At 42.0% G+C, this 27055-nt stretch overlaps 1 protein-coding gene across 1 annotated transcript in view; it reads left to right on the top strand.

The window, feature by feature from the left end:
- LOC124722670 overlaps positions 1 to 23044 on the top strand; it is a 50726-nt gene extending 27682 nt beyond the window's left edge. Inside the window, exon 2 of the mRNA XM_047247814.1 lies at positions 22530 to 23044. Coding sequence (XP_047103770.1) covers positions 22530 to 23044 — 515 coding nt within the window. The remainder of the gene's footprint in view (positions 1 to 22529) is intronic.
- The last annotated feature ends 4011 nt before the right edge of the window (positions 23045 to 27055 follow it).

The following is a 27055-nucleotide window of genomic DNA, read 5'->3' as shown; positions in this document are numbered from 1 at the left end:
GACTTTGGGCTGTCCGGTGCGTTTCAGAAATGTTATTATCCACAAACCATTGCCTCGCAGATGCTGCTTTATGATAAAATGCATTGTCATGCTGATACAATCAAACATTATATCCGAACTGTTCCTCTACTGTAGGCAGTACACAACGCTGTAAAATGGGTTCATATTCTACAGCATTTAGGGTTTTCTTAAGCACAATAATAGGGTCTCATACAAACCAGGGGAAACACTTTCATATCGTAACACCTCCCTATTCCGCTGTTGTCACCACACATGATGGAAGGTAACGCTCACCAGGCATACGCCAAACCCAGACCAAATGGTTCAAATGGCTCTGAGCACTATGGGACTTAACATCTATGGTCATCAGTCCCCTAGAACTTAGAACTACTTAAACCTAACTAACCTAAGGACAGCACACAACACCCAGCCATCACGAGGCAGAGAAAATCCCTGATCCCGCCGGGAATCGAACCCGGGAACCCGGGCGTGGGAAGCGAGAGCGCTACCGCACGACCACGAGATGCGGGCAAAACCCAGACCCCTCTATCGGATTGCCACAGGGTACAGCGTGATTGATCACTCCAAATCACTCGTTTCCAGTCATTCACTGTCCATTGGCGTCGCTCTTTACACCACCACAAGCGTCGCTTAACACCCATTACGGAAATGTGTGGCTTATTACGAGCAGCTCGACCATTGTACTTAATTCTTTTTAACAGCCTATTCACAGTTGTTGTGCTATCTATACTGGTGGTAGCCCTTTCGAACTCACGAGCGATTCCTTCCAGTGCTCGATGGTCCCTGTCCTTCAGTACATGAGGTCTATCTGGTTTTGATGAGCTGTACTTGTTCCTTCATGTTTCCACAGCACAGTTACATAACCGACAGTCGACTTGGAAGGCTTTAAAGACGTTGAAATGCCCCTCATCGACTTTTTACTCAGGTGACATCCAGTGATAGTCTGATTAAAATTACTTGACAGTTGACATTTCACACGGTGGAGCTGTCTTCCTCCAGTCAGGGCGCTCACGCCCGAACAGTTCGCGTTGTCGAACTGCCGCAACAAATTGTCAGTTCACTTCCAGGTCCTAGTCTTGCTTTTGTTCTTGATGTGTTTGGATACCGAGTTCTGGGTCTTTTCACATTTCATCAGACACGACTAAAAAATAAAAAAATCTATTATCATCGTCACATGGATTGGCCTACAGTGTCAATAAGCTTCATGCCACATTACATGAACCCAAACTCTTTCAAAGCAGCAAATCACCATTATAACTAGTTCTTTAGGGGAGTTAACACAACATTAGGACAGTAAGTGGTGTCGTAGCGCAATGGATGAGTGACGTTCCTGACGTTCGAATCTCCTCGGGTGATATAATTGTCTTTTAATTCAAAATCTTTATCAAATTTACTCTTATCATTATTAATTTTAATTAATTGCTTTAAATGTAATTTCTTATTTTTAATCTTTTGTCGGACCATTTTCACCATCGGATTGACTTTCTCATTTGCTTTTATTTTTTTCTTTCTATCACGCGTTTTTCGTTTGGAATCTGTCTGTATCGCCTAAAGCCTGTAACCGAGTGCCAACCAGGACTGCTCCTAGTGCCAACCAGGACTGCTCATCGGTTGGTATCACTTCCGCTCGGTTGGCCACTATGAGGTTAGTTTCAGGTAGCTGATGAAAGCGAGAAGTTATAGTTCGGTTTTAGTGCTGAAACTGAAATTTTTCTATCTTTTGTTTGCTCGTAGAAGTCTGCTTTGAACAACTGCCATGAACAAAGCGAGCGTGATTAATAGTTCTGCGGAAAGTCGTTGACCGCCGTTTTCTCGGGTGCATTGCACATCACGAGGTTGTATTTAGGTGAGGAAACGAATATAAATTTTAGGTTACAAAACGCGCCGTCTGCCGCAGTTCAAACATTGGTCACCAAAACACAGCTGTAGCCAGAGTTTCTCGCCTTCCCGCTACACCTGACGGCAGCGCTTCCGACACTGCCCCGCATTGCACGAACAACGGTTCAGTAGAAGCTTCCTGGCAGATTAAAACTGTGTGCCGGAAGAAGACCCGAACTCGGGACCTTTGCCTTTCGCGGGCAAGTGCTCTACCATCTGAGCTACCCAAGCACGACTCACGCCCCGTCCTCACAGCTTTACTTCTGCCAGTACCTCGTCTCCTACCTTCCAAACTTTACAGAAGCTCTCCTGCGAACCTTGCAGAACTAGCACTCCTGAAAAAAAGGATATTGCGGAGACATGGCTTAGCCACAGCCTGGTGGATGTTTCCAGACTGAGATTTTCACTCTGCAGCGGAGTGGGAGGTAGGAGACGAGGTACTGGCAGAAGTAAAGCTGTGAGGAGGAGGCGTGAGTCGTGCTTGGGTAGCTCAGTTGGTAGAGCACTTGCCCGCGAAAGGCAAAGGTCTCGAGTTCGAATCTCGGTCCGGCACACAGTTTTAATCTGCCAGGAAGTTTCATATCAGCGCACACTCCGCTGCAGAGTGAAAATGTCATTCTGGAAACATGCTCCAAGCTGTGGCTAAGCCATGTCTCCGCAATATCCTTTCTTTCCGGAGTGCTAGTTCGCAGGAGAGCTTCTGTAAAGTTTGGAAGGTAGGAGACGAGGTACTGGTAGAAGTAAAGCTGTGAGGACGGGGCGTGAGTCGTGCTTGGGTAGCTCAGATGGTAGAGCACTTGCCCGCGAGAGGTAAAGGTCCCGAGTTCGAGTCTCGGTCCGGCACACAGTTTTAATCTACCAGGAAGTTTCATATCAGTGCACACTCCGCTGCAGAATGAAAATCTCATTCTGGAAACGGTTCAGTAGTTCTGATGGTGCGATGATTGGTTTGTGGGACGCTCAATTGCGCCGTCATCAGCGCCCGTACAAAGTCCCATTTTTTACACAGTCCAGTTTTTGCACTATGCAGTCTATCCACTGTCACGAATGATGATGAGGATGAAATGAAAAGGACAACACAAACACCCAGTTCCCTGGCAGAGAAAATCCCCAACCGGTCGAATATCGAACCCGGGACCCCGTGATCCAGAGACAGCAACGCTAGCCACCTTTTTTTTTTTGTTAGATATAGTTCGTTGCGTTTGGTCTGGACGGACGTCACAATACATCAATTCAAGTTGATCGTTGATTCCTTGACTCATTTTTTTTATTACAGAGAAGACACAGCCGTCTGACCGAGCACGCTGAGCTACCGTGCTGGCATAGACCACGAGCTGCGAATTTCAGTAGTTGTGAAGTGACACGCTGTGTTCGCGTCTCGGCTTTAACCGTGCGTCAGCCTATGTGGCAACACTGTAATGGTAAGTTGGTTGGTTGTTTGGGGAAGGAGACCAGACAGCGTGGTCATCGGTCTCGTCGGATTAGGGAAGGATGGGGAAGGAAGTCGGCCGTGCCCTTTCAGAGGAACCATCCCGACATTTGCCTGGAGTGATTTAGGGAAATCACGGAAAACCTAAATCAGGATGGCCGGACGCGGGATTGAACCGTCGTCCTCCCGAATGCGAGTCCACTGTGCCACCTCGCTCGGTGTAATGGTAAGTGAAAGACGTAAACTGTCAAGTAATTTTAATCGGGCTATAGTCCACGTTCGAAGTCACTGAGCTCTCCTGTCCGACCCACTGTACTGCTACTGCTTCCTTATTGACTACACAATACTCCCCGCCATCTTTTGTATTGACGAGTCCGCCTCTCGTGACATCTAATGGTCAATTCCGCATTATATAGAGGTGTCTGGCTACTTTTGATCAGACAGTGTACAACTAACGCTGCTTGAGAAAAGCAAAGTTTAAACAGAACCGGGCAGTGCTGAATGCAAGCCTGAGGACGAAGAGTAAAGTGGGGTATTACTGCTGTGAGCAGCAAGTACCGTGAGTGGATGCAACACTTTTGTTTCCAAACAAGACAAACAGCGTATACCGTATTCATTTGCATTGTTGTGCAGATTACTTCAGTGCGATACAAACACAAAGATAAATGGGAATGAGGAATCAAACTAAATGCATTTACTCTGCAAGGAGATACCAGACACCACGGGTCACTTATACCAAAATATTCAGACATAGGGTGTCCATTCGTCACCTTTTTTTCCGGGACACCCCCGTTATTTTTGAATATGTCCCATTGTACCGAAAGCTCTTTTGGGGACGCTCAAATGTCCCGCTTTCTTGTGATCCGGCACGGCTAAGGTATTTTACGTTGAGTCCAGTTCACACGACGACACTAAGTTGCAAACAACTGCGCTACCGGCTACTGCGCACGCGCGCCGCGCATTTGCGCAACTCGTTGGTAAAACTAAACACTTTCGGCGTGTTCCAATTTAGACGACACTAGCTGCATGCGTTTTGAGGTTATGTTTGTTCGTAGAGTGTAAACAAACTGAAATATGAAGTAGGGAACGGAGAATAATGTTCGCTTTTTGGATATCTATGCACTGCATAGGTGTTTGTGGGATTTCAGTGATGCTGATTACAAAAATAAGCAACATATTGCTGCGGCTGAGACGGTCAAGTGCGATCATAACACGGATGGTTTGACAATATCTGAGCTGCAGGGTAAAATTTATTGAGTTAGGAGCATATATACAACTGAATTAAGAAAAATACAAGCAAGTGTAATTCTAGCTGTGGCAATGCTCTCGTCTGCAAGACTAAAATACCATCGTCCGAGTTGGCTAACTCCTTGTTAAGGAATATTGTTGACAGGAGGGAAGGCTATACAAATTTAAGAAGCTGCATTCTTTATTCAATATTCATCTATTTAAAACGTCGCTGCAGTGCTCCCCATTCATATATGTTATTTTGAAATATTGCCACTGTAAAGATCTGTCTTCAAGAGAGTAGTTTGCAAACTATTCTCTTCTTAATGTGACCTGCTTCGAATAGTTATTGTTGCTAATGCTAATAATTATTACTGTTATTGTTAATAATTATTGGTGTTAATGAAATATCGTCATCACCAACTAAAACCGTATCTTATAGCATGGCGAATGTTCTCGATTGTAATGCACGCAATATGATATGTTATTTCAGTTCTGGCGACAGTGCTCCATGCATTACAGTACCTTTATTCCTTATCGCATAATTAACTTTATTTAGAAGAAACGTGAACAGTTCTGGTGATATTCTAAGATAATTAAAAGAACTTCTTGGATCTTTCATTATAAATTACTTCAGCAAGGATGTTGAGCAACCGAGCTGACGTCTTTTTTTATCCAGTCACGAATCGAAAACACTTTTCTTATTTTTTTTTCTAATGCAGCGATACAACACAACAAACTTTAACTCCATCACAGCTCGTGCGACATGCAGCTGCCTAGACTTTCATTTCAGATACGACTCAGGGACCCACAAAACGAAGAAACTGAAGTGTATACTGGTGTCGCCGTGTCTACAGTCATATGTGAAACCACTTGCGCGTAACTCATTCCACTCAATAAATGACGCAACCCAATGTCGTCGTGTAAACGAGGCTTTAGTGATATACGCGAGGAAGCACCAGTTGTACAACTTCCTCTACATTTTTTGTTTATTTTTTATTTACCGTTACAGTTTTGCACTGTTCGTTCTATCGATTCATGTTAAGATGTAGTAAGCACGTCTGAAGACGTTATAAAGGATACATGACAATTTTAGATCTATGCAATCACTCTTTCGTCTTACCAAACGGAAAGTGTAATTTTAACAGCAATATAAAAAATGCTTTTCCTTTTATCGCTGGCAGTGAAGACATTAGAACGTACGGGTGTTTTCCTTGGTGAATTCTTAACAGTTAGTGAAAAAAGAAAATGAAAGTTAAACAGTGACGGCCTTGCTCATTGTCAAAAGACACTTGAATGAGGTAAGATGCGCTCACTTTGATGACAGAATGTTAAAAGGAAAAGCACGTCTTGATAAAATACGTAAGTATGGCGACAGTGCAGCATAATAATTGTAAAACGTCTTTTGAGATCATCTGAGTGCATGATGCAAAGATAAACTTGCCCATTAAATTTCGTCAATAAAGTTTGTGTCCCGTTTCTTTTCTTAATTGCTCCAGTTTCTTCTAAACTTTTTATAATGTCCAGTTTTTCAATAAAAATGAAATGGACACCCTAACGTACACCCATCTTCAGGTGGATTTAGATACAAGAGCTATTATCCTACTAACTATAACGATAACACTATCAATGGTATTTACTGGTTCTGTTTATATTAAACCGGTTTCGATGTTACAATAAACCATTTTCATTCCCGCCTACAACTCTGGGTGATCACATTGATACCCAGTCATTTTGTAGAAGGCCCAAAAAATATCGGCGTCTGCAAAGTTTTTTACCGTCTGTGGTGAGTCTGGCCTGTCTTACGCGGTGGTGACAAGCTAAGTTTGGGAGGGGTAATATCCTCTCCTCCGTTTAAAAAACCAGCCCAGAGGCTGGCGGTGCGCAAACAAGTTTTAGGGACTGGCTGCCTCCCTGGGCACTTCTGGTGAACCGCATTAGCACATTACAGTCCTGTCTCGCACTGGTTCCTTGTCGTCCCGCAGAAGACAGCAGCGGATGGAAATTATGGGCAAACTCGAGTCTTATTTGCTCTCGACAAGGCGTATTGTGTAAACGGTTGGATGATTAGGGTTTAACCTCCTGCCAAAGACGATGTCATTAATGACGTAGAACAAGCTCAGGCCAGAGCAACAGTCCCGGAATTTGCTGTAAGCGATTTAGGGTAACTGTAGAAAAACCTAAGCTTGAATGGCCGGACAGGGATTTGAACCGCAGTCGTTCCGACTGTGTGTACAGTACCAGAACCACTGCGCCGTGCCAGTCGGCACTTAACCTTGTTTATACAGCGACCGTTTCCTACCGTCCCATTCTCAGTTGATAATACATATTGACGATGGTAAGTTTGTCCTTATGGCGCGCGACGCCACGGTCGTTTGAGCCCATACTCTTTTTGCTACAACCGTCGCTAATGACCTCGTCGTCGACGGTACGTTAAACTCTTATCTGCCTTTTTTTGTTTTAGCCATAAGCAAACTATTATAAAATAAAGTACAATGGCAAACACGGATGCAGCTCCACATTCAGATACTAGTACTTAGAAAGTACTAAAAACTCAGTTTTGTTTGAAACTTATATAACAGGGAGGTAAAAGGTAAATATGTAACCAAAAATGTGAAAAAGTTATCCAGATTAATGTGTCTAGCTGACGTCATCAACTTACAAACACAATACTTCTGGCGGCGAAGGTAAGCGGCGTGGGAGGCATAGCAACTGCAAGGACGAGAGGGAATCAGGGAAAGACTGTCGGGAAATATTTCTTTTAATTACCGTTCGACTGTTGATAGTGTGTTGTAAATAATGTAACAGTAGAGTAAAGATATGCAGCTAACTAGTAGATGTTTGTAGAAACTGTATAATTATATATTTTCTTTTGATGATAAGGGTTGTGGTACCTTTCACAATGAATATTGCTCGTCAGTATGGGATCCATAGCTGTGACCGAGCAGTTCTAGACGCTTCAGTCCGGAACCGCGCTGCTGCTACGGTCGCAGGTTTGAATCCTGCCTCGGGCATGGATGTGTGTGATGTTCTTAGGTTAGTTAGGTTTAAGTAGTTCTAAGTCTAGGGGACTGATGACCTCGGATGCTAAGTCCCATAGTGCTTAGAGCCATTATGGGATCCGTACCAGACTGGACCGATAGAGGAAATAGAGAAGATCCAAAGAAAGGCGGCGCCTTTCGTTACAGGTTCATTTACAAGCACGAAAGCGTCACAGAAATGATCAACTCAAGTGGCAGATGCTGCAACAGGTGCATTCTGCATCATGGTGTGGTTTATTGTTAACGTTCCGAGAGAGTAAGTTCCTAGAAGTGTCACGAATATATTACTTCCTCCTTCGTACATATCGCGAAAAGACCATGAAGATAAAATTAGAGAGATCTGGGACCACACCGACCGGCAATTGTTCTTCCTGCGAACTATTCCCGACTGGGAGAGGAAAGGAGGGGAAGTGACAGTGCCGGGTTCTCGGGTTCGATTCCCGGCGGGGTTAGGGATTTTCTCTGCCTCATGATGACTGGGTGTTGTGTGATGTCCTTAGGTTAGTTAGGTTTAAGTAGTTCTGAGTTCTAGGGGACTGATGACCATAGATGTTAAGTCCCATAGTGCTCAGTGCCATTTGAACCATTTTTGAAGTGACAGTGGTCCATAAAGTACCCTCCGCCACACACCGCTAGGTGGCTTGCGGAGTACGTAGATGTAGTAGACGTAGATTTCGAAAAGGTTTAGAATTTCAGGAACGTTGCAATATTGGATGTGCTTCCGAGAAGAGACTGTTCTATAAGTGTGATAATGCTCGCCTAAAAGTTTACTAAAATCATATCGAATACGAAATATATGGTTAATTAATTACACCTACTAGTGTGGACTGCCCATCTCTGATTCCCAGAGTGTCTAAAAATATGAAAGGAAGTTGGTTGAAATTCGTGACACTCCAAGCTGTAATCGACTCTCAATGATGTACTCTTAAACGGTCACTACCCCGAAAATGTCAGAGCGCTGAACTTTGCGTATTGGACGATCTGCTGTCGTTTGGACACAGAGTAATTTGTAATGGGAATTATGCTTTCTGAAGGCAAGTAAGGACGTGGTATATGTGTCGTAATCAGCGACTATAAACGTAAAGAATTAGTCTGCATGAGGGACTGGTGATTCCGCTGTTACGTAAGGACGGTGGAAGGCCATTTGAGCTGAATCGTTTTCAGGGGCGAGGGGGACGGGTTACGGGAGGGGGTGCGACCGTTGGGTGAGCAGCTGTGTTGCTCCCCTCCCTGCACAGAGCGCACAACCGCCGAACATTTGGCGCCCCAAGGTTCTCACGCACCTGTCCAGCTGTACTCAGAGAACGGTGAAATCGATTGGTTCATTTCCCACTCCGATAATCTGTCGACAGAGCCTGAATCAACCTCGCTTATCTGTGTTCGCTACATCGACGACCATGTTTACATGCAGGAAAACTTGCGGAAGACGAAAATAGAATTTTGAAAACGATTTTCGCTTTGTTATTCCTGAATAAATTTTGCTAGTTTTAGGAACGTAAGTTGTTTTACAAAAATGGTGTCTCTAAATCTGCTATTTCATTTCGTCAACATAGAGAAATCAGGTTTAATTTTTTAATAAGGAGTGAGTGTTGTTGCCCCTGTGAACTTGTCAGGAATATGGAGGAGGAGATTGTTAAAGAGGAGATGATTGCAAATCTTATTAATGCCACTTAATGCGTGCGAAATTATTTTATTACACACTCAGTGATCATGCAGTTTTCTAAAAGAAATGAAGTGATCCATTGGGGAACTTTATTCTATTCAGACATTTTGGATTCATTTGAATGACTAGAAAACATCCGAGAATTGAACGAATGTTTTGTCACCAGACATTATTTGTGTATGAGGGCCTTTCCATTGAAAGTGAGACTAGGTATAGGAGTTTACAAATTATGTTTGTTACCAAGTAGTTCTATTTTGCTAACACAGCAAATATATAAGCTTCATTCTATCTAATAAAGGTACAATGTGCCGCGCAGGATTGGCCGAGCGGTCTGGCGCTGCAGACATGGACTGTGCGGCTGGTCCCGGCGGAGGTTCGAGTCCTCCCTCGGGCATGGGTGTGTGTGTTTGTCCGTAGGATAATTTAGGTTAAGTAGTTGTAAGCTTAGGGACTGATGACCTTAGCAGTTAAGTCCCATAAGATTTCACACACATGTGAACATGTGAAAAGAACAATGTGTTTCTCTTCAATTACGTAGGTTGCAGAAAATGAGTATCTGACAATAAGTTTCCTTTTATTTTGTGCCACACATCACTCCATCCACACCAACGAACATCTTAAAAGGCAAGTAGCAAGCTGAAAACCCAATCACGACGGGTGTTTACATGGAGCGAAATCGTTTGTGGGGACAAACACATTGCAGTTTGAGAGTAACATAAATAGTAACAAATACAGTACCAGAAAGAAAAATATGTTTTTCTGTCTAGTGTATCTAACTGGGAGAAAGAAATAAGAGAAAAACACAATTATAAATCTCTTTGTCAATCTGCTAATGGAAGTAAAATGTCGGCAGACAGCTGAGATTTTTTTATATGTACATTCAAGCTGATTCTCCCAAACAACTGCGGTACCATAGTGTAATTATCCTTGTAGTATCCCATGCCCGGCAGTCTGCCATACTCTTAACCACAGTTGTGAGTACTTCGTTATGCCGTCCTGTGGATCGCGTCGTTCTAGAGGTGGGAAAATACGAAAAACCGCCGTCTGACGGTAATTTTTGCCTTTAGTACTATATATTTACAAAATGTTGATACGCCTCCATTCACATTACACTCAAAATTCTCGTCAAAATTTACAGATATGGCCGCCAGTAAAAATAATAAAGGGTAGTTACTTCCTTGAAGCTCAACTGTTCTAAATTATTGTTACAAAGGTCTCATTCTTGTTAATATTGGCACACACTCTCGACAATGAATCAACCTGCACTAATCAAAGTGACCGCACGCCACATCACCTTACACGCGTTGTGGACACACCTTACTTGAGCATTCGAAACTGATTAGAGCCTTGCAAATGCGACTTCTTCTTTGGTGGGCAAATGCAAACTGTTTAAATGTGTGTAAATTCCTAAGGGACAAAACTGCTGAGATCATCGGTCCCTAGACTTACACACTACGTAAACTAACTTGAACTAACTTATGCTAAGAACAACACACACACACCCATGCCCGAGGGAGGATTCGAACCTCCGGCGGGAGGGGGCAAATGCAACATGTCTTCCTTCCATCCTCAGCAATTTTTCCTCCTTGTGCTTTTCTTCGTGGTGGAACAAGCGCAGGCGTATCCAGTGTTCGATTCGCTGTGGATGGAGGAACGGCTGGTTATCATAGTTTGTTTCTGTCTCTGTTTACCGTCCTGCCACCCCCCTCCCCCATACAGAATAGCTTGCCGTCACCCCCACTTATGACATAGAGATGGGTACGATTTTAGTGATAATAACAATAAAATATATAAAATATTTTGATGTAGACGACGTGTTTTGGAATTGGGCAGCTCCATCACTCCAAGTTCATCAATCTCCAGTCCTCTTGAGTTTCCGCCATCCTTTTCGCACCTGTGTATGATGCACTTGTTGTCAACTGATGTTGTCAACTGACTGACTCTTCTTCTACTTCCCGTCCTCTTCCCAGACCCCACTCTTTCTAGTGCAACGTTTATTCTGCAGTCTCTTCTCATCCAGTACCTTAGACAGTTTCTTTCCCTCATCTTAATTGTTGCCAGTACTCTTCTTTCCTTGTCCACCCTCCGTAACGTATCTTCATTCCTTATTTTCTCTGTCCGTTTCACACCATTTCTTCTTCTCCAGAATCACGTACCGAAAGCCTCTAAGCGCTTCTTCTCTCTCTTCTACAGTGTCCACACAGTTTCGGCACCATGCAGCGCCACACTCAATACAAAACACTTCACTAAACTTTTCTTTCATTGTTTATATAATATGCCACAGAAAATGCTCCTCCATCTTAAAGCATTTATTTTGCAAGAGTTATCCTTGTTTTTAATTCTCGATTAGATGTTATGTTACTGGTAACTTTGCACCCTAGGTACCTGAAGTTATGAACTTATTCCACTAACTCATCACAGATTTTGCCTTTTGTATTCATTGACTGCTATGTAAGAATCATTGCCTCAGTTTTCTTCACATTTATCTTCATTTCATAATCCTCACAGTTGGTGGTCAATTCTTTTAACATATTAGTAACTGTCTTTTCATATTACTCCATCAGCAAGTCTTACACATTTTATTATCCTTCTTTCTACTGTCACGCCACACTTTCGTTAGAAGCACTGACTAAATAATCTAAATATGTAATAAGCAGAGTAGGCGAACATACAACAGCCTCGTCTAATCACTCTCCCAATTTTGATTCCCTATGTCATTTCATCTCCAATTCTTACTTTTACTGTTTGTGTGATGTCTAATTGGTTATCAGCCTCTTTCCTTCCAATTAATTCCGTTCTTATTCAGGATATGTAAAAGCTTAATCCACTGTCGAAGACTCTTTGCAAGTCAACGAAAGGGACACAGACTTCTCCACCTCTTTCTACAAGTCTTTCACCAGTCATTCGTAACAGCCCTGTTGCTCCTTATGATGCCAAACTGTTTTTCGCCCAATTATCTCTCAACTTTTGACTGCAATCTTCTATTCTTTATTCTTAGTAGAATTTTGCCGAATGAGGTATCAAACATATTGTCCTGCTTTCTGTACATTTTATATCATTCGTGTTCTTCAGCATTGGCATCATCACTGTTGACCAATCACAATTTTCATAAATGTTATTGTACAAATTCAGTACTTACCCCTGTCCTTGATTTAAACCTTTGAAGAGATGAATTGGAACTCCATCTCCATCAGTTGCTTTTCCACATTTAATGTCCTCAGTGCCATCTCAGCTCCTTCCATAGTGATTGGCCAACTTCTTCCAGAATGGCTAGAAATCTTTTGTCCTGTTCGAATAACTGCTTTTCTTTCTCCATATCCAAAGCATCTGGACGATCACTTGCATCATATAACTCTTCTAAGTACCTCTTCCAGTCATTTATTACTTCTGGACTTTCTGCAGTTTCTTTAGTATTCTCTTCTGTTATCATTAACATGATGATCCCAGTTCGAGTCCTCCCCCGGACATGTGTGTGGTGTGTATTGTTCTTAGCATAAGTTAGTTTAAGTAGTGCGTAAGTTTAGAGACCGATGACCACAGCAGTTTGATCCTTTAGGAATTCACACACATTTGAACATTTGTTCCCAGTCCTCTTCCTGAAGTCCAAGTACTTTAGATGACAATACATTAAATTCTATCTCTTCTTTCTTTCTAGCTTCTCAATATTTTCACATTTCTCTTGTCATTCTGCACCACCTTTATCAGTTCTTGTTTGGAGTTGATTAGTTAGAGCTCGACATCTTACCTTCTTCTGTGACAGAATTTTTATATTTTCTTCAATCTTCTCCCGCATTTTTGTTACTGCTGTCTGATCAGTTGTGTATTTGGTTTCCTTTTTCTATTTTTTTCAACTACTAAATACTTCGCTTGTCACAAGGACGTGACCTGCATTGATATCCACTACTGACAATGTCTTAAAAGCATTTTTTGAGTAATTTCTAAACTTTTCCGGATCAGAATATAGTCGATCTGCAATCTTTTTGAGTCAGCTTACTATTCTATGTGTGTATTCTTTATCAGTGTTTTTCAAACAATTTTTTCCAATAGTTAAGGAGTTTCTTTTGTCGACGTCCACCAAGAGCTCTCTTTGCTTATTTCTTTTTCCTGACCGGTATTTTCCTACAGTGCTTCCATCTTGGCCTTGACCTACTACCGCATTCCAGTCACTCATTACTTTTTTACATGTGCCCTCCTTTTTTTATATTACATCTTCAGTCTTGTCATAGTTTTCGTTTACTTCCTTTCACACTGCCTAGGGTGAAACATTCACATCCGTATTATTACCAGATTTATCTTCTTTCCTCGAATTTTCACTGTTACCATCCTTTCATCTACTAGGATCCTTCAATAACGCCTCAAATGTTTTTTACAACCGTTAATTTATATAGGAAAACATCCTTTGAGACGCTCCAAATTGGTTGTTTCTTCTGCACATTTGGAAGTTTCGAGCCGGCCGCGGTGGTCTAGCGGTTCTAGGCGCGCAGTCCGGAACCGCGCGACTGCTACGGTCGCAGGTTCGAATCCTGCCTCGGGCATGGATGTGTGTGATGTCCTTAGGTTAGTTAGGTTTAAGTAGTTCTAAGTTCTAGGGGACTGATGACCACAGTAGTTAAGTCCCATAGTGCTCAGAGCCATTTGAACCATTTTGGAAGTTTCGAACAATTTCGACAGATGGCAGAACCGTTGTGAACCATCAGAATCACGTCTATGTAATTAGCCCGTTACAATGAATGAGCTGTAATTGAATTCTTGATTGCTGGAGAAGAAATCGTGGTGAAAATCGTAAACTTTAACGTTTGTGTGCAGTGTATGTTGATAATCCATTTGATAAGAGTATTGTTGGGGGGAGTTAAGATATTTAAAGCATCAGGACGCGTAGAAACTTAGCCCCACATTTGGTACGTCCTGCCACAGCCACTGCTTCAGACATGGTGAACCATTCAAATGCCATTATACGGGCAGACCGGCGCGTCACAAATTAGCAATTGGCTTTACAGTTATTGGTGAGCATTGTAAGCTTGTCCGCAGTGGCTGAGACTCTTGTACAATTGTTAAGGAGCAGAGACATTGTTGAACAGAAATAATCACAGGCAATGATGGACGAGATGAAACACAGTATGTACATATAAATAATAGAGGTGAAGTGGGACATTTATAACGAAAAATAGCACAAATTCCATAACACTGGAAAGGAGAATAACAAACATAAATAACGTTCATGCTTAACACAGGTCAGACTCCCAAAATAAAGGTCGATATCGGACTCTCAGTAAGGAATACACCCTTCTCCGAAACTAATGCATATCTTGCACCTGTTGTCCACGCTGGTTACCAAACAGCTCAAGAACCCTTGGAGCATATCGTTCTGCGCCTCTCTCAAGGCGGTTTTCAGCTCTTGCACAGTTTGGGGAGGGGGTGTTCGTTGATAAAAACAGGTCTGCCAAGAGAACCCCTGGGATCCTCTATAGGGTTTAGGTCTGGGGATTACACAGGCCACCCCACACGTTCAGGTATCTTCGCTTTCCAGTGTGTCCAACACCTCAGCGGTCCTATGTGGGGGGCATTGTCGTCCATAAATAGAAACTCGGACCTACCGCGCCCCTAAACAGACGGACATGATCCTGAATAATCTCCTTGCAGTTCCGCTGTGCTGTAACGGCACCTCGTGCAATGATGTACAGCGGTGTTCGGCCATTCTGAACAATGCCTGCCCACTCCTTAACACCTGGGCCATACTGACGACGTTGATGAACATTCTGTGGTGTGTAATGTCTTCCCCTCTCTCTCCATACTAACTGGTAGCCAGAATCACTTGCCACAGAGAAGCGGGATTCGTCGGAGAACATCACTCTGGACCACTGTTCCTTACCCCAACCAACACGCTCCCTACACCATCGAACTCTTTCTCGACGAGGCGTGATTCAAATGGGGCGCTTTCAACAAGCTAATGAGCATCCAAACCAGCCTGATTTAATCGCCACGAAATGGTTCTAGCAGAAACACGAGTACCGGTAAAGGCTGCAAGGCCTGCAGTGATCTACCTAGGAGAACTTTTGGAGTAGTTTGAGGCGAACAAAGAGACCTTTCTGCCATGTATCGCTACAGGTGACAAAACCTAGGCGCATCATTTTTAACTGGAAATGGAAAGGCAGTCAGTGGAGTGGCACCACTTGCAATCACCAGAAAAGAAGAAATTCAAGGCAACTACCTTTTCTAGCAAAGGCATCATGACAGTCTTTTGGTGTTCCAGTGCTATCATTCTGGTGGATGCACTGCTAAAAGGGCCAACCATTAATTCAGAGGCGGAGGCGCTGTTTTGTTTCACCTACATAATACGGTTCACTCACTTTACAGTAATATCATTTGCTGTAGCAGCTCACACGCCTGCCCTGTTAGAGAACGAACAATGTTTCTCTACTGGATGCGCTGTAGTGGAACCAGGCTCTCCATCTGCGTCTAACGGGTACAACAAATGTTTTCTTGTTGCAGTATTAAACTGCGCTGTCCCGTGTCTTCCACTATGAACTAATCGCAACGTAATATCTTTTCAAAGTGATATATTAAACGAAGAAATTCATAAAACATACCAATATCAAAATATTCCTCTCTTTACTCAAGTGAATTATCATAGTATGTTCATGGTTTCCCAGTACCATAAAATGGCAAAATGCACTTTACAGTATTTCACCTGAACATTTGACTCACTCACGCTGCCTAGATACATTTCTCTTACTATCATATATCGCGTTTATAAACAACATATTCTAAATGAACGAACGCCGTCTGGATCAAAACTTTTTATAATTAATAAAGGACACAATATTGACAGGAGATAACATTTAGCTTTCAAAATATATTTGACTGTTTAGGATTTTATAATGTGTACGATTTTAGTTAGGCACTGAAGTTACGTTTTTTAAATGTCAAATTCACTATTAGTTTATACACTCCGGTGTGCGTCTCTACAGTTCTGATCACTTTAATTTTTTTCCTACACCTTTCCCTTTATAGTGCATGCGTGTATAATTGTAAATCCATTCCTACCTTACAGTTGCCAATGCACTTGAGTCCTTCTACATTTGGGATGATTTTTCTTACAACGTCATGGCCCCGTATTTATGTGGCGTCCGAAACACTCCACCTTCATTTAAAATTCAGGTCATGCCGCAGTTACATGATGATTTTCCTGCAAGCATAATTCTGTGTAAGACTACTATTGCATATATCTTCCTGAAATATAAATATTAGTACATACTCTTTCTCTAAGCTATGCCTTTCTTTAGATAATTTTAATTATTCTCCTCAATGAAAGAAAATTAACAGAGAATTATCTTTAAATAGTGCTCTCAAGTGACACAAATTTAAATTACTTGAGAAATATTACTTCTCAAAATGCTAGACTTACTTCACCAATTCGTGGATGCTGAAAAATTTTTCAAAACAAATCTTGGTTCTAGCACAAATCGCTTTTTAAGTAAATTTAAAGTGGAGGGGATGGAAAGGAAATGGAAGAGAAGGAACTACTGATGTCAGGCGGAATCACAGACGACGAGTGAAAAAGTGTGCCAGACTGGGATTTCCTGCTTACTAGGCAACTGCAATAACCACTGCGCCATCCAGACACAGTGTTTATCGCCATTGCATCGGCTATCTCGCACGTCTCCCAGTCAACCTTCATTCCCACCCAGCACTACTTATCCGCAGTCCGTGTTCATGTTCTCCGTGCTCACTACTTTGAGATTCTCACAGGGGTCGAACATAATTGTGCATCTGCACTGGAGGTCGTGGATTCATCGCCCATCGAGGAGAATCAGTTACGTGAATGCATGGTGTCTGTTCTTTAGAACATGACTGAATCAGTTATATGAATGTGTCGTGTCTGTTCTTTCACACATGTCCGAAAAGCAGACACCACGCATTCATATAATTGATTCGCCACAATGGGCCACCAGCTTCACTGCGAACGTACAATTGCGTTCAACCTGCTGCGGGAATCTCAAAGTTAGCAGGCGTGTAGGACATGGAAGAGAACTGTGGATAGGTGGCACTAGGTGGGAATATGGGTTGACCGGGAGCGTGATGAGATAGTCTGCAGAACTGCTGGTAATACTGTGTCCGGATGATGCAGTGGCTAACGTAACTGCCTAGTAAGCAGAGGTTCCCGCGTTGAATCCCGATCCAGCATACATTTTCACTAACCGTCGCTGATTCCCCATAAAGTCCTGATGCAGCAGACATCAACAGTTCCTTCCCTTTCACTCCCTTTCTCCCCTCCTCCATCTTCAATTTACATAATATGTATCACAGCTGCGGATTCTGCTAGGTTTCTTTTTTTGGACTTGTCCGAAAGAACAGGCATCACATATTCATATAAAGCACTTTTTACCAAATTCACAACATAACACACAGTTTATCTACAGTCACATGTATTGTAGGTAGGCCATATTGCCTCACAAAATCTTCACTGTAAAATCTTTGCCACAATACAGAACAGAGTACATCAAAATGTCATGAATTTATTTACAGAAACTTCTCTAACCACTCTCTTCCACTCTTATCTTTTCACATTTCGTGATTAGTCATATCAACATTAGTAGGTACATTCAATATTTCCACTTACCTTCCAAAACACCATATTACTTAGTTTGTTTTAATAGTCACACATGGAAATTTTCCACATTATTACTTCAAAATTCATTATCCACCTTCCATCACAACAATGCATCCTTGTGCAGTTAGTTACTTCATTTTAAAAAGCACACTTGGTAATTTTTACTACCTCAAAACCCATTTCTTAATTTTCATCATGAAAACACATCTCACTGCATCCACTTACTTTATTCCATTATTATTTAATTTTCTATATGCCACATTCATCAGTCTTTCTGTCACTATGTCAAAATGATTAACACTTTCCCTTTCTCCCGAATTTCATTGTACTTTCTCTAGTTAATTTCAGCACAACAGCACCCCCTAACACTTCTATTTTTCTCTCGATAGCAAAGAAGGTTAAAGATGCTAGTCAAAGTTCAGAATGACAGAAGAGGAAGAACGACAATACGAAAGGAAAATTGAGTAATATAGCCAATAACTCAAGTGCCTGGGATCGTCAGTTACCTAGCACTGCAAAGAGTGCAATGTCCTCTGACGTCTTTACCCCCAGCTCCTATTTACTTCATGACATCCAACTTTCCATCTATTTTATTTGGAACTGCCAGCACTTCCTTGGATCCGCTCCTGCTTATTCACCATATTCATTATACCCAGGGACGGCGCAAGGCACGTGCGAAACGTGCGGACGCACGGGGCGGCACTTTCCGAGGGGCGGCAAATCTGGCGCCCCCCCCCCCCCCCAAGAGGGGATTCGAAACCAAACCTCGGAGGGAGCGGCTTCGGAAACTGTGGCATGGCGCCTCAACTAACTGCCGGCCGCCCCTGGTGAACAAGGGGAGGGAGGAGGACTAATTTCTTCCTCGCCACTGTGGCAGGACGTCGTATTTACGCCGGAGGAACAGAGAGGGGGGAGCAGTCTGGCGTACACTCCACTCCAGTATTCTTATGAGTGGAGAGCTGTCAGCCTGCTACGCGCCGTGCGTTTACTCACAGCTAATTTTGAGGAGGTCTAAATCTAATTTAGAAATTCGAATGCAATGTTCGATACTGCGGTTACATGTTAAGCCTGAATCAATTTTGCTAAGCCCTTCAATGGTAGTTTCCGAGTGTTTTATTCTTCCCGCATTATGGAAAAAAATGGTTGAACATTACTACAGTCAAACATGTCCAACACCTACAATGCCTAGAAGTATTCCTAGTGGGTAAATATGCTGCGAGTAATTACAAGGGATAAATACATTGCTAATTAGCCTGGCATAAGTTGGGTTTCGACGTATTTTTGAAAATTTTTGCTATCCGTTTCTGAGTGATAGTCGGACGTTTTGGTTTTGGAGCCATGAAACATCTGTCTCCGCCTGCATGAAGAATAATTAAACTCTGACCGGCACTTTTGTTTGACAATACTACTCGCACACTATCACTTTGCCAACATTTATTTACTGTATAATGCGTGTGAATCCATGTTTCATCTTGGTAAACTACTGGTCGCTTTGATTCTGATGAAAACCTGAAAGTATGGTCTTTTAGCAACAATGCCCTCTCGTCCGCATAAAACAAAATGGTTGAAATGGCTCTGAGCACTATGGGACTTAACATGTGAGGTCATCAGCCTCCTAGAACTTAGAACTACTTAAACGTAACTAACCTAAGGAAATCACACACATCCATGCCCGAGGCAGGATTCGAACCTGCGGTTCCAGACTGAAGCGCCTAGAACCGCTCGCCCACAACGGCCGGCCCACAAAACAAAACGTTAATTTTGACACCTTCTAAAACGAAAATCCATAGACAGAACATTGCTTCTAAGGGTTTCCTTGCCAACTTTGAAGCTCATTTCTGTTTGACGAAAGTTGTGTAGTTTTCGCAGAGTTCGTATTTCTTTCTATCGGTCGTAATGCCAGAGGAATTGCTGCCTCATAATACATTTATCTATATCATCGGTCGCATACTTATTGTGAGCTTCTTGCTTCTTCTTGGGCGCTAGTTTAACGTATCCCCGCTGTACCTCGTCACGTGACTCCAGGCAATAGGTCTTGTTGCATTCTCTACAACGAAAACTAGAGAATTCGTTTTGGTAGTTGGCCGAGGGAGTCAAGATTGGTCAGAAGAACTTTCATTGCGTTTCGTAAGAACAGAAGAATTGGTGCGTCCGAATTTCTCGCAACCTGGAATGTAATAGGTAAGTGCTTTCCATATAACGTACAATTAGTATTGCGCGTGCACGTTACTCATAAGTTAGAATTTTTCTATTTCAAGATTGCAGAATAGGAAAACTTATTTTTCTTATGATCTGTTACATCAAAAATTGGCAAGTTAGCAAATAAGCACGCGTCGTCCCAAAAGCTAGAATGAAAATAATGCGAAGAAAAGTGAAGATACGGCGATGACTAATTTGTTACCTCTTATTCCATAATCAGACACGAAAGAAGTGACACATGGAAATTACGACAGATGACGAGTGTTAGTTCTTTGACATGAACAACCGCAGTGCTGTGAGTTAATATATTTCGACTAGCATTAGTACCCGTCGATGCCCGGGTGTGTATTTATTGCATTACTATGTTACTCCATCTTCTTATTCTTCGTCTCTCCATTGTCTTCCGCCCCATTCTTTGACCGTTTCACCTGCGTCTGTAGTGAAATTCGGCCTGAAATTCAATTTCACGAGGCTCAGTTCTTATGATTTCATCTCCTGAACAGTGTATCCTACAGTAATATAATTTTCCGTTTACGTGCAGTGGAATATCAGGAAACTGTCTGCGAAGTGTGTTGCAAATAAAGTTAGTACACTGACATCAACAATTAGTTACAGGTAATCGTTCTTTACAGGCTGGATCGAAATATGTCCGACGATAGAAAAAGACTGTCTGGCAGTGAATATAGGAAAAGACGGGCGCTGAAGGAAGATGACGATAAGAAGCAAAAGGATGCACTACAACGATATTTCAAGCCGAAGAGAGAACGAACTAGCAGCGGCGAGGGTGGAAAAATAGATCCTGAAAGTACAGAAACTAGTGGAGCTACTGCAGCTACATCTTTATTTTCAGGAGATGACCAGAAAATTGACAAACACAGTACCGCGACCACCGCATACAGTAACACTGCTGCCGGTGGGCCATCTACGACATGTCCAACATACCTCATCTGGACTCAAGACCTGCTTTGAGACGAAAGCTCCGAGATTGAAACATCACACAGAATTGAAATTAGGCGACCGATTCGGAAAATACCAGAGGAACATCAGCCGAGCTACTCACCACCGGAGAAGGGATTGAAGGCGAGCCTAAACTGGAAGACACAATTTCCTGGGTCGGCAACGTATAGGGCTCTGAGCACTATGCGACTTAACTTCTGAGGTCATCAGTCGCCTAGAACTTAGAACTAATTAAACCTAACTAACCTAAGGACATCACACACATCCATGCCCGAGGCAGGATTCGAACCTGTGACCGTAGCTCGGCAATGTATACCTTTGAGAGAAAGTACAGGTACACTCTTTCAGTCTGCCAACGGAAACTTCTTGAAACTCGTTGAATTATTCGGAACGTTCGACACTGTGATGGAACACCTGCACAGAACAAAGCAAGGTGAGAAGAAGGGTCATCATTATCTTGGGAAAGAAACACAGAATGAAACAATTCATCTTATTGGATCATCTATAACCAACAACATTCTATTAATGATGAAATCTGCAAAATATTAGATTGTAATTCTGGACTGCACACCAGATATTTCAAAAATTGAACAGATGACAGTTGTGGTACGTTTCGTCCAGGAGACAAGACCCGAATTCGGTAGCATTTCCTGGGATTTCTTACAGTGCCCGATTCTTCAAGCTCCACTTTGACGCAGGTCGTACTCAAGTTCTTGGAAGATAAAAAAAATCCTTTTGTGTAATATCAGAGGGCAAGGATACGACAATGGAGCTAACATGACAGAAGTCTGGTCTCCAGAAAAGAATTTCAGATATGAACAAGACAGCATTTTGTGTACCATGTAGCAATCACTCATTGAATCTTGTTGTAAACGATGCCGCTATGTCTTCTAAATATGCTGTTTCCATGTTTTCGGCAAGCTTGTATGACTTCTTCGCGTCCTCCGTACGACGTTGGGATGTCTTGAAGAAGTATCTGCCTAACCTGTCGCTGAAGCCACTGAGCGACAGAAGGTGGGAAAGTCGCATCGATGCACTTACTCCCCTGAGGTTTCAAATTGGAGGCGTTTATGATGCACTGGTTCAGATATCAGAAGAATTCGATGGCATGACCGCTCACGAAGCAACGTCACTTGCGAATCAAATCAAAAATTACATCTTTCTCACTTCTCTGGTAATCTGGTACGACGTTCTGCTTCACATCAGTGTAGTCAGTAAGACCCTCCAGACCACTGACATAAATGTTTCTGAAGCTGTGGAAATGCTTGAAAAAACGAAAGCATATTTTGAGACCTGCAGAACAGAAGAAAAGTTTGTGCCTTTCTTGACGAATTCCAAAAGAATTGGCGACAGAATTAGAGCTAGAAGATCTAACGTTACCACGGGTAAGCGTTTCCCGGCGACGAAGTAAGAAGCCAGTACACTTTACCTATGAAGGAAGGGATGAGACAATAGATTACCCAACAAAATGTTACAAGATTGAATTCTACTATTATCTTTTAGATATAGTAACCACATTTTTGGATGAGAGATTCAATCAACTGAAATCTCATTGTGATTATTTTGATTCTCTCTACGACATCGGTGATCTGAAGAATGCACCTCCTGACAGCCTGAACACAAAGTGTAGAAACCTCACAGCGATTTTGCAAGATCATGAGTCAAGCGACGTTGATGCACTGGAGTTGAGGGAAGAACTAAAGGTGCTTTCAACATTGTTGAAACCTGGAATAGGTCCAAAAGAGACTCTGAAGTTTATAGGAAGACATAATTTTTGCCGTAATGTTAACATTGCTCTGAGAATTCTCCTAACACTCCCAGTGACAGTTGCGAGTGGAGAGAGGGGTTTCTCAAAACTGAAATTGATAAAGACATACCTCCGATCAACGATGAGCCAAACTCGTTTGAATGATCTTGCAACAATATCGATTGAACACGAGCTTGCAGAGGACTTAAATTACAGAGATCGTGTGAAAGAGCTTGCACAAACAAAAGCCAGGAAGGTTCGACTTGTCTAGTATTTCTTAAAATTTTTGTATAATGATCTGTGTCTTGGTTATTTACTGTGTTGTTTCTTATTTTGTTCGGCATTAAATAGTTATTGTAAATATTATTGTTCAAACCAAATTATCGTTAAATTGTAAATATATTTTGTTTTCCGTTGAATACATTATCTGTTAACAACCACTGAAAAATGTTTATTTACGTTAACTATAAGTTCATGCCGCGCGGGATTAGCCGAGCCGACTGTGCGGCTGATCCCGGCGTAGATTCGAGTCCTCCCTCGAGTATGGGTGTGGGTCTTTGTCCTTAGGAAAATTTAGGTTGAGTAGTGTGTTAGCTTAAGGACTGATGACCTTAGCAGTTAAGTCCCATAAGATTTCACACACATTTGAACATTTTTGTAAATTCATAAGGCTTATTAAAATTAACTATATTTCTTCAATCAGGTTTGACTCCATTTTTGAGCTGGTGCCCAGCGACTGTTTTGTACAAATCTGTAGAGAATGTCACCAATCAGTTGCAATTTTTGTTTTTATTTTCCAGATCTACATAGATTTCGGGACTGTGTGGCTATTCTCAATGCTTTGAGTTATGTTTACATATATACCGTCAAGCTGAACTAACTGTCAACATGACAGTTTAAATATAAGCACATATTAAAAGCTTTGAGACTGGCCACTCAGTGGCCGAAACCTAGGTAGATCTGAAAAGTAAAAACAAAAAATTTCGATTTATTGCTGACATTTTCTACACATTTGTTTCAGTAAAATTCCACAAATGCTTTATAAAAATAAAAATAAAAATTTAGCAGCTCGCACGGGGCGGCACTTGGGCTTGCTCGGCCCTGATTATACCCTTCCAGCTGTTCCTTTTTCCACAATATCTTATAGGATTATGGTCAATTTCCTCATTTGTCAGTTTCTCTTTCCTTAAAAATATAATTCACTTCCTTCCCACTTATACCCACAATTGCAGAATCTTCATCAAAATCCAACTTCTGTTTGTATTTATTAAAAAAGTCTATACCAATCAACATGTCAATGCTCCGACCTGGAATTATTAGAAAGATGTGATACAACAGGGTAAATTAATTACTGGTGGTCCTGTCTTTTCCCACTATTACTGACGTCATCTTTATCCAGTAAATTGTATACATTTTGCCTTCTATCAAACCTTCTCTTCACCTAGAGATTACGCACCTGTTTGTAGGACTGCTCTCACTAATCACCTTTTCAGCATTAGTCAATCTGTCCACTAATGACAGATCAAAAGATTTCGACAAATCAATCCCCTCAGATTCCATTTCAACATTATCCTCCTCCAAACCCTCACTAATTGACCGATCGCCATTAGCGTCACCATCTGCCTGCACATCTTCCATTACTGCACATAAATCTTCATTAACTCCCTCCAGTATTTTCTTAATCCTTTTTTGTTTAGCTCCTACAATCCTTCATTATCTGTGCTATCGCTATCTTCTATACAAGATTCCTCGTCCATTTCACTGTACACACTTTCCTGTATATCAGATGCTTTGTCATTTACGCTTAAACCATCCAACAAGTTACCTGTACTGCAAATGTTTACTTTGTTCTTCCTATTCCAAAAAACCCTTCTAAGCCACCATTAGCATGCATATTCGAACTTCATTAGTCTCATTAGCCTTAGTTATATCACTCCTGTCGACGCTGGTAAACCTTTCGGGGTATAAGGTCGTGGTCCACGAAACTCTTCTGTTTCAAACATTTCGCTCGGAACGGCGCTGGGCATCTTCAGCCGCATTGCTCCTACATTGAGTCTTACGGACTGACAGATCGGACGTCTGAGAGCGACATATATACTGTAGAAAAGGTGGCGTGAATTGAGTTACACGCAATAAGATAAAATTTAACTATCGATTGTCGCGTCGTTAGAGACAAAAAACTGTTTAGCGATTTTGCAGTGCTACTGTCGAAATGTTACTAAGTTGGGAACCAAGAATTTCGCTGACACATACCCCAAAACGTTTACCAGCAGCAATGTCATCCGATCGTGGAAGCTTTCATACTATCACTCCTGTCATTAGTTTGAAATTACATCATTTGTTTGTTTTTCTACACAAAGCGCATGGCTAGTGTGTTCACATTACTGTTACCCATTCTGCAAATATTCACCACTACACAGAGATAGTTCAAAAATGGCTCTGAGCACTATGGGACTTAACATCTGAGGTCATCAGTCCCCTAGAACTTAGAACTAATTAAACCTAACTAACCTAAGGACATCACACACATCCATGCCCGAGGCAGGATTCGAACCCTCTACATCTACATCTACATTTATACTCCGCAAGCCACCCAACGGTGTGTGGCGGAGGGCACTTTACGTGCCACTGTCATTACCTCCCTTCCCTGTTCCAGTCGCGTATGGTTCGCGGGAAGAAGGACTGCCGGAAAGCTCCCGTGCGCGCTCGAATCTCTATAATTTTACATTCGTGATCTCCTCGGGAGGTATAAGTAGGAGAAAGCAATATATCCAGAAACGCACCCTCTCGAAACCTGGACAGCAAGCTACACCGCGATGCAGAGCGCCTCTCTTGCAGAGTCTGCCACTTGAGTTTGTTAAACATCTCCGTAACACTATCACGCTTACCAAATAACCCTGTGATGAAACGCACCGCTCTTCTTTGGATTTTCTCTACCTCCTCTGTCAACTCGACCTGGTACGGATCCCACATTGATGAGCAATACTCAAGTATAGGACCGTAGCGGTAGCGCGGTTCCAGACTGAAGCGCCTAGAACCGCTCAGCCTCACCGGCCGGCCACACAGATGGGATCTAGTTTCCCGTATTCTATGAGTCTGCTTCAGTTCCAACTTGGGTCTCCCACTTGAGGTCTATTTTGAAAATCATTATCGCCACAAATTGTAGAAAGCGACCTATACTCAGGTCCATGCTCCCTGTGAATTGGTCTGTTTGCTGTAGCATGGCGCCACCTAGTTACACCTCTCTCACTGTTATTCTGGAACACATTCTGCTTACATTTACATTTTATCGGTTTTCCACATTATTTTGGGGTCTAAAGTTCCGCGTAGCCTGCTCCTCTTCCTGAATAAACTTCTCTACGTTCTCCAAGTAACTAATAAACTTGCCAGTGCCATCCTTGGGAGCCGCAATAACTTTATTACGCTAATTCATAGGCAGCTACCCATCTAAACCTATGATGATTTGCTCACGCTTCAGTTTATTCGTTAAATACGATAAATTAGTAACTCAGTTCAAGGCAAACGTCCTTACACTCTCTTTTCTGGGATTAAGCCATTCCTCTGTTCAGAAACTATTTTGCAGCTCCATTTCTTTCTGTTTGCCCCAATATTCTTTTAAAAATGCCTCGAGTAGCTATCACACCCCACGTTTAACTAATTCCAAGAATTCTGACGTAATAAAACAGATATTTTACCGATAAGTCCATAAACATTTTCAAAATCATACCAAAATTCTTTTGGATGCACATTTCAAGATCTATCAAAACGTAAAACATGTCTGTTGGTAATATAAGCAACTTCAGAAGATTTCGTCACCAAATTACAATCAACACTGTTAGACCAATTCTGATATTATGCTCTGCTTTAGACAATGTGCTCTCATGCTCATGTAATTTAATTTCAGCGTGGTTAGTCAGCTGATCTACGTTAGGTTCCGTCACTTCGAAATGATCAGACACAGCCTTTACAAATCTCAAACAATTTGCACTTTCGGCATTAATTTTACTGTCCAAAGCTTCATGGTAATTGTCACTAACAAATTCTACAGTAGCACCTTTCTGCTCGATCCCCGTATTTTGTGTGTGTTTCCAATAGCTGCCTTTTTAACAATCTCTCTCAATTGACTTTTCAGACTTTCTGAGGATTGCCTATATTTATTTTTCAACTTGAGAAATTCGTTCGTCAATGTTAGTGTCAAACAAATACAAATCTCTCTCTACGTGTTCTTTAACTCATCAGTCTGATTTTCCAATTTAATATTAATTTCAGTTTTCAATTGTTT

This window comes from Schistocerca piceifrons, chromosome X, assembly GCF_021461385.2.
Source record: "Schistocerca piceifrons isolate TAMUIC-IGC-003096 chromosome X, iqSchPice1.1, whole genome shotgun sequence".
Lineage (NCBI taxonomy): Eukaryota > Metazoa > Arthropoda > Insecta > Orthoptera > Acrididae > Schistocerca > Schistocerca piceifrons.
Note: the sequence above shows the minus strand (reverse complement) of the source record. Positions and strands in the feature narration are given on the sequence as shown.